Source organism: Mya arenaria, chromosome 13 (genome assembly GCF_026914265.1).
Source record: "Mya arenaria isolate MELC-2E11 chromosome 13, ASM2691426v1".
Taxonomy (NCBI): Eukaryota; Metazoa; Mollusca; class Bivalvia; order Myida; family Myidae; genus Mya; species Mya arenaria.
Genome location: NC_069134.1, coordinates 6,880,833 through 6,889,624, shown reverse-complemented (window position 1 = coordinate 6,889,624; position 8,792 = coordinate 6,880,833). Strand labels below are relative to the sequence as shown.

The window sequence follows — 8,792 nt, the reverse complement described above, 5'->3', positions numbered from 1 at the left end:
AGTTGTTCTACTCTCTTTTTTCTAAGTGCTGTATTACTTTTAATTTGAAATCTTCCTGCACAATGAACATCGGACATTTCTAGATATCATTGCATAGTCAACTACTTACGCTTTTGCTATTACTTCGATCATTTTTTAACGTTGAATACTGACCCCGACCAATTAAAAAATAACCCTTCCAAGCAACTCTTGACCCTCGTTAAAAACTTAAAACTGTTCGCAGAGACAACTAGCGCGCTGTGTTGGTCCAGGACAAGCTCTTCGTCAACGGGAAGTCAGTCAACCCGGAAGATGTACCACGTAGGTATCGCCGAGGTCAGGATCGCCAGAAAAGAAACACACAACAAGAAGGCAGCCAATGTGGCGATATTGTCCTTGTGTACAGCTAATGAGAACATGCCGGTCCCGGCCGCGATGAGCCGGTGTGCACACAAGTAGCTCCGAAGATCTGTGCGTAGGTAAATACAGTATTATTGCCAATGTTGTTGAAGAATCTTGTTGTTTGTTTATTTGTGAATCATAGAGTACACGAACACATTTTGTTTATAATTCAGACTAAGAGATGAACCTGAGACCAAATCGCTCGAATCGGATAGCTCGACAAAACTGCAGTCCAAATACTAGGTCACTGTGAATCTGTGTGCATACGTTAAAAGTAAATGCAAACACTTGGAATTGTGGGGGGGGGGGATACTGGATTCAGGTTGCCCGTCCGTCTATCGGAAGAGAAGATACAATCGTTTCATTTCGATGCACTTCATATTAGTGTAATAATGTACGAACCTGACCGCCGGGATATTGACGACTTTTGATATAACGTAAAGTTTCTTGTCCTGTATCCGAACTGTGTGTGTTATCAGTGGTTCTTGTCTAATTATTATTATCTATAAATATGTTGATAAAGTTCAAAAGGCGCACGACACAGACCACCAGTTAAGCTATACTCACCTGAACACGCCTCAGAGAACTTCCGGCACTGGCTGAGACAGTTTTCAAATGTGAGTTCTGGAATATCCGCAAGATGACGCTCGCTCGACGTGTAACCATGGTAAACGCGTGCAGAATTCGTTGCGTTAATATAAACGGAACCGCGAAACAAAAATACTATACAAAGCATACACATGTTTTTAACAACTTCAACCATATTGCTGTTTTTCGGTTACCGTTATACTGACAATACTTCACAGAAGTCCGTACTATATTATTTTAAAACCACGTTGATACAACAAAATTACTCCGAGCACCAATATATTAAAAATGAATTATTACAGAAACCATCTTAATTGATGTGCACAGACTTCATTGTACCAACCCCGCCAATCAATTAGTGCGATTGTTCCTTGAACTTGTGGAAAAGTCAAATTCTACATTATTCATAATAATATTTTGAATCTAGATAAAGGACTGTGTTACGGTAGTTTAAACATTATTGCTTTGGAATCAAGCGGTCATCACAGGCATTTGCAAACATTGTTGGGTGAATGAAAATTGAATACATCGCTTTTATTGACTAATGCTTGATTGATATTAATTTCAGTTGTAGCCACATAAGTTGAGCATATGGCAGAATCGGCGGTGTTTTAAAAAAATATTCGGTTTCTATTTTGAATAAGATACTTTATCAAGGACAGTGATACCGTATGATATTCTACTTTTTTACCAAAATACCAGTGCCCTTTATCAATCATTGAGGAAAATCGTACTTTCAAATAGATATGGAAGCTAATGCCGAAATTGCATCCTACATGTCAAATATCGTCATAAATATGTACTATGCAGATCAGGTCAAGTATACTGTTGTGATTTTGGAAATTTTGATCCCCAGTCATCGCCAAACCACATGTACGTGAAGTTAGCGGCCTAGCGGCGTGAAGTTAGCGGCCTAGCGGCCTAGCGGCGTGAAGTTAGCGGCCTGGCGGCCTAGCGGCCTAGCGGCGTGAAGTTGGCGGCCTAGCGGCCTAGCGGCCTGGCGGCCTAATTATATTTTCTATTTCCAAGCAATTTTTAATGCGTTTTTTTTTTAAACAATGATAAATCAAGGTTTTTTATTCATATAGTTACATAGCGGCCTTAAATTGTTATCTATTCAGAATATTTTTCTTTACCTTTTATTCTAAAACAATTTTAAATTAACTGTTTTATGCACAAATTATCACTCTGAAGCGTTTTTCAACTTTTTTTCAAAAAAGTCGATCGAGCACTTCAGCGGCCTAGCGGCCTAGCGGCGTGAAGTTAGCGGCCTGGCGGCCCAGCGGCCTAAAATGGTTTCCTATTTCAAGGCTTTTCTTCTTAAACAATGACATATTAACTGTTTTTATGCACAAATTAACACTTTGAAGCTATTAGCGATTATCAACAGTCTTCTTTTAAGAGCGTCGATAAAGCAGTCAGCTATTTCAAAGCATTAAACATGCCTGTTCTTCTAAAACAATGATGTATTTACTGTTTTTATGCACAAATTATCACTCTGAAGCGTTTTTCATTTTTTCCCCCAAAAAAGAATCTGAATTTGTAGTACTCTGTATAGGAAAACTTTTGTGTTTAAAAACAGATGTAGTGGTTCAACGCTTGCAATCCAAGACGTTTCGTGGGTATGCACCACTGGCACCGGATTTTCAACCTCCATAAAAAAGATCTTATAATTCCAAACTAGAAATTATAATACCGAAAATGTGAGAAAATATTGATTATTTTTATAAATATGCACTTTTTTACTATATATATATATATATATATATATATATATATATATATATATATATATATATATATATATATATACTAACACAGTGCATATTTCTATAAAAAAATCAATATTTTTTTTTTATTTTTTAAAAAAAAGATTGAGTTTGAAAATCCGGTGCCAGTGGTATGCAACCTTTCAGAGTGAATTTTAGATCATATCCGTCTGGTTTAACGACCAGTTGCATCTTCTTTTCTTCAATCATTGGGCCGATTGTTCATAACTTTGTTAATAAACAAAGTTGTTAACGTCGTCGTAGTTAACTTTCAGATACTGCTTTGGACGTTTAATGGATACACTTGTTACTTGCTGTATTTCTAACAACATTTGAGACAACTGTTTCAACTGTACTTGAATATATTTAAATATGTGGAAACATAATTAAATAGTTTACGTTTAAAAGTTAACAACGATTTCATTATTCACGTTTTCAACTTTACCAAAGGTCTGAAAGTCAGCCAAATGTTCATTTAATAATAAGCTGTACACATTGTGACGTATGCAGCTCTGTTTTTTATGTTCAAGGATGTTTTATTATAAAGGTACACTAAAATTTGTGTACACAATATTGATTTGAAAGCTGTACGTCAACCGAATACAAAACCATTAATTGTTAAAGTTAAGGTCACATATAAGTCAAAGTCAAGATTACCTTGTGAGTGCAGTTACGTTGGAATGGAGTTAGAGTTTAATATAGACTTAGGTTGGATTCAAACGGATTAAGATATTAATTGTTCACACACACACACAAATAGTCTTGTGTTTCTCATGACTGCCCCGCCCCCTAAACTAACTGATATCATATAGGTAACACAACATCCTGCGTCTGTTTATCCGTTTATCCGTTCATTTGAATTATAATAGAAAAGTCTATATACATATCCCTTATTACGTCATAACATATAAAAGTGCACTTTTAGATCTATATAACTTAATACGGAATACATAAAAAGTAAAAACATAATTTGCCGGTCCTTATTCGTGTTTAGAATTAATCCCTCAAATTGATTATTATTTCTAAACAGTTAAGCTTTTGTTACGAGAAAGGAATCATTATTAATATATTGTAACAATAAAATTGGTTGCGATGGTTCTAAAAAATGTGGCAATAGTGTTCATATTGTGGGAATAGGACAACTTACGAAATTCAAGTTTAGAAAATACTGTATACTCGAAATTTTATATCCAAATAGCGTTATCGAAACAGATTGAAAATGTTACGGCGTTTATCAACGTTAAACAGCACGATGACCAGCACCAACGCGACGTCGGAAGTTGAAGATTCGGTGACAGAAACCATGTCGTTAACATCCGGCAACAAACCCAGACTGTCTTTGGCAAACGTCGCCCTTGGGCGCAAATTCGCTAAACGCATGTCTACGTTCAAGCGTCTAGGTACTGTAGGGAGCATCTCGGGGCCCCCGCTGATGGAGCGCGAGCCTACGTACCAGTTGGAGCCCATTAAACGCTTCAGCTGTGCCCCCGTAGAGAAGGCCATCAAGGAAACTATGGACGGTAAGCTACAGGATGCCGTATATGACGCTAAAAAGTGTTCCCTTTGGATCAAAACTATGAGCGAAGACATAAAATATAAGGTCAAACTGCTCGGATTCGACAGACACAAGATCGTGGTGGTGATGACCCTTTGTCAGCGAACTAACCAAGACGCCGTTTGCACGTCACGGTGCCAGTGGGACCCAAAGTTTGACAACCACGTTACCTACACGTTCGCGAACCTTCACCTGATGTGTAATGCCACCGTGTTTGGCGTATATCGGGAGTAGACGTTCCCCGACCAAGCTGGGTCGCTCATTTGACAGTTGATATTTATACCCACTGTTCTAAGTATTAGGACTTAATGTTCTTAAAACAATTGTTCTCTATGTTCTTGTTTTATTAACATCTTCATTTTTATGCATCTGAGTCACAACATTGATCTGGAAAAAAACACACATGGCATATTTCATTAAAAAGCCTGTACGTATACGTGTGAAGTATTTGTATCGGTAAAGGTTGGATGACATGAAGTGAATTCTTAATGATTAAGAATGGGCGGAATGAGCGTCCTTCTTAATTAATAAGAATTCACTTCATGTCATCTAAACTGACTTAGAATACAACCTTATTGCCTGATACATTGTCGACGCAAAATCTGACGCAGGGAGTGTGTATCGGATGATTGGCAGAAGGCGGACCTTATAACACGCGCGAACGTTGAAATTCTTAATGATTTACTACTTAATCGTTGCCTATCTGCAATCTCATCGGCTGAAAATGTAGGTTGTATTCTAAACACTTGTAAACAACATGTTCATTTACTAGTTTCATAGATAGCAGTAACAGAAATTATAACACAATAAAAGTATAATAACCGAGTCTTTGTCGAAATCGGTAGTGAAAATAAACTTCATGCGGTAATTCGTACATAATGTACGCGAAACACAACCTTGTCGTCATTAAAATATATGGGCCAGTCCTTGATAAAATCTTTGATATATTACAAATGCATGCAACTTATTTTCAAAATAACTAAAAACGAATCGACATGGTCCTAAAATTTGTTTGTTGTATAATACAGCAATTAAACCTTTATGAGGTGTCCACTAGTGTGCTTAATATTAATTTAATATCGGATATATATTGAAAAATCTATAGATATTTCGGCTATTGACCTTACCAAAGCAATTATGTAATGTAGTATGATGATATATGTTGTGGTATGTTGTCAACAAGTAATGTTCGTCAGATTTCAATTTAGATAAAAGTTTCTTACAAATGTAATTAGAACTTTCAGACATTCATCGTTTATAACACAACTTTTTTTAATAATGAATGCTTGCTTAGACCTGACGCCACGTTTGCACGACTTAAAACGAAATAAAAATCGTCCAAAGACGGTAACGACTGCATCTGCCAAAACCTTGGAGGCGAGTTCTTTCCATTTTTTTCATCATAACAGATGAAGATGTTATCTTTGCTGCTAAATTACGTCATTTTTCAAAAGCCTTTAATGTAAAAGTGGCAAGATTTTTTTTTATTTAACTGAACATTCACTATTAATTAATTGCATAAATTAAAAAAAAAAACTTGGTTAACGCCAAAATAGTTGTTTACATATTTTTCCTACATTCTTTCCAAAACAAAATGAAATTCATCCTCAAATACCCCGCATATTTACATTTGAATTTGTGATTTTGTTTACTTTCGGGTCTACGCCACGTTCCGCTTAAAATGATAAAATGTTACTGTGAGTCGCAATCTCAATACAACACTCAACAAATCGCGGATGCCGTGTTCAATATTTAGTACATGTCAAGCATCAGAAAATTGCTTCAATAAATGAGCAATCAACACGAATATAAATCTTTGAATAAATAATCTAACTGCTCAAATAGTTAGTTTAATTAATTATATGCTAATTAATGCATATTTTATATCTTGGTGAATATGTGACTATCATGATGCCATTTGTGATACCTTTATTGCATTAATATATCGCAATGTTAAACAAGATACATTGATGGTATTTGTTGTTGTTTTTTTGGTGGTGATTATGGACGACATGATGACCTTTATATGGTATGAAATATTTTAGATATGATCAGTTTGCAATACAAGTACATAACGGTATAGTTTTGCTCAGGAATTGAAGCATTTAAGCAAAACTACAAGTCAATTGTTGATTTAGGTAAATTTTGGCGGCCATCTTGGACGCCATCTTGAATATATTGATTTCCCCAAGAGTGGGGTGTGAGGCCATCAAACGGATTCCTCAACTAGGGGTCTAAACTACTTTAAAGGCTAAATATATTTTCCATACACTCCGGCGCACGATTCAGCCAAAAAATTTTGCTCAGGAATTGAAGCATTTAAGCAAAACTACAAGTCAATTGTTGATTTAGGTAAATTTTGGCGGCCATCTTGGACGCCATCTTGAATATATTGATTTCCCCAAGAGTGGGGTGTGAGGCCATCAAACGGATTCCTCAACTAGGGGTCTAAACTACTTTAAAGGCTAAATATATTTTCCATACACTCCGGCGCACGATTCAGCCAAAATATCCCATTTGGCTACCGGACTATGTCTGATTTAATTGTTTTTATGTCCGCATTAAAGTTAATTGGTCTCCTTCGAGGCTAGTATAAAAACATCAAAATTGAGTACATATCCTTCATTCTGCAATAATTTTGAAGCTATCGCGTTCCCAGGGACGTACCTACATATGTCACGCCTGCGAAACAGTGGCTCCGGCTCTTTTAGGAGCTGTATATAAAAAAAGAGCCAATGACACTTCCGAGCTGGAGCAAAAGAACGGATATCATTATAAAACGTAAGTATGAATCGTATTTTATCTAATATCACAATTATGAGGGTTTATTTGAGAAATCGGGGAATGCAGCGCCATATAAATATGTTTAACTTTCACGCGTATTTCGGTTATTTTGTAAACATATTGTTTATGGAGTTATAAAACCGATTCTCCCATCAAACACATGCATGATTACAATCGAAAGTAGAACATGTTCACTAATTTTCAGCTGAACTTCACTCAAGAAACTTACATTCAAGATAAAACCAGTATTATTGAGTGCTTTTATTTTGTCGGGTATAAGAATGACCGCCTGTTTACCGTAATAAGCATGCTCATACTTTTTTTCTGGGTTGAGCTGGAGCCAAAAGCCAGGAAGCTGGAGCAAACGCGTGGAGGCTGAGCCAATACGCTGTATAATATTGCACGTTTAGATGAGAAATATCGGCAAATTCCGAACGATAAATTCATAATTCATACGATTAATAAAGATCACTTAATAAAAAAAAATGTTAAATGTATTACTCCTCGATATGTTCCAAGTCAAAAAGTCAGATGTGAAGCAAAAACAATTGGCATTTTATCAAATTGTTTTCCAATTGCCATATAAATAAAGCGTCCCGTAATACTCCATGCGTGGGTAAATTACAGATAATGATGGGAGGACTGTTACCTAGAATGATCGTTTTTAATATTAGACTCTACTAGATCTATAATCTTTTTAAAAAGATTACAGAATAATAGTATAAAAAACACCGATCTTATGATTGAGTACTAGTCTCCCATTATTATTTATACGCCTGGTAATAGTTTTGCTTTTTGTAATTGATATGGGCCAGGGGATTGGTCATAGGTGCACGAGCGACGGCATGATAACGCACCCTGTCCCTGAGGCTGTGCATCTGCATACAAACAAGTCTAGTTATGAGTCTAGTCATGGGTAACACACTTAACTGTCAATTTAGGGGTGTCAAATTTACCTTGACGGAAACGTATAGGCATGTGCCTCAAGCCAGGACACGGTAAACAAACTCAGTTTTTCTTGTTCATCAAGTTCGACAATGGATCCAGATTTGGTAAAAAGGTCGGGGTAGGGCGGGTTGAAATTGTCCGAACTTGCCATTTTGGAATTTGCCGCTTTGTAAACATCATTCGGATACTGAGTTTCGTTACGATAAAGCGCTGTTGCAAAAAAGGGAAACAACTGTTGTCGAACTAAATCTATACTTCGCGTAAAAAGTGCGTTCACATATTACGGACATAATATTGACCCGACAAGGCGACAACCGCAATTAAAAGTTCATATGAGACTTAACTGATTGAAGGTCTTTAAAAAGTTGTGGATGTAGCCCTCACCCCCCTCTGTCTTCATTTTTATTACATTTTTCGCATTTTTTTTAAATTTCATTTTTGACTATTTGAAAATATTTTTAAGGCCCGGGCCAGCTGTGCCTTATAGGAGCTACGCGCCTGGCAGGGTCGATCCCCCGCCGTACAACTTACTAAATACTCAGTGAATCGTATTCAGGGAAGGACGCTATAGACATACACTGGTGCATGTTAAAGAACCAGGATAGTTCTAACCAGGGTTACTTGCTGCATTTGCACTATTCTCTAAAAAACTTAAAAATGACTAATATTCTTATCGGAGCACTCGCCGAATTAAATCAAATCAAATCAAATTTTATTTTCAGTTTTTGACCACGGACCTATAAACCATGGTGTGACATAATAGAAAA

General features: G+C 36.5%; 1 protein-coding gene across 1 annotated transcript; it reads left to right on the top strand.

The window, feature by feature from the left end:
• Positions 1-3,990: 3,990 nt before the first annotated feature.
• Positions 3,991-4,527, top strand: LOC128213834 (dynein light chain Tctex-type 5-A-like). The gene has a single exon (XM_052919892.1). The coding sequence runs from the start codon at positions 3,991-3,993 to the stop codon at positions 4,525-4,527; it is 537 nt and encodes a 178-aa protein (XP_052775852.1).
• Positions 4,528-8,792: the final 4,265 nt, after the last annotated feature.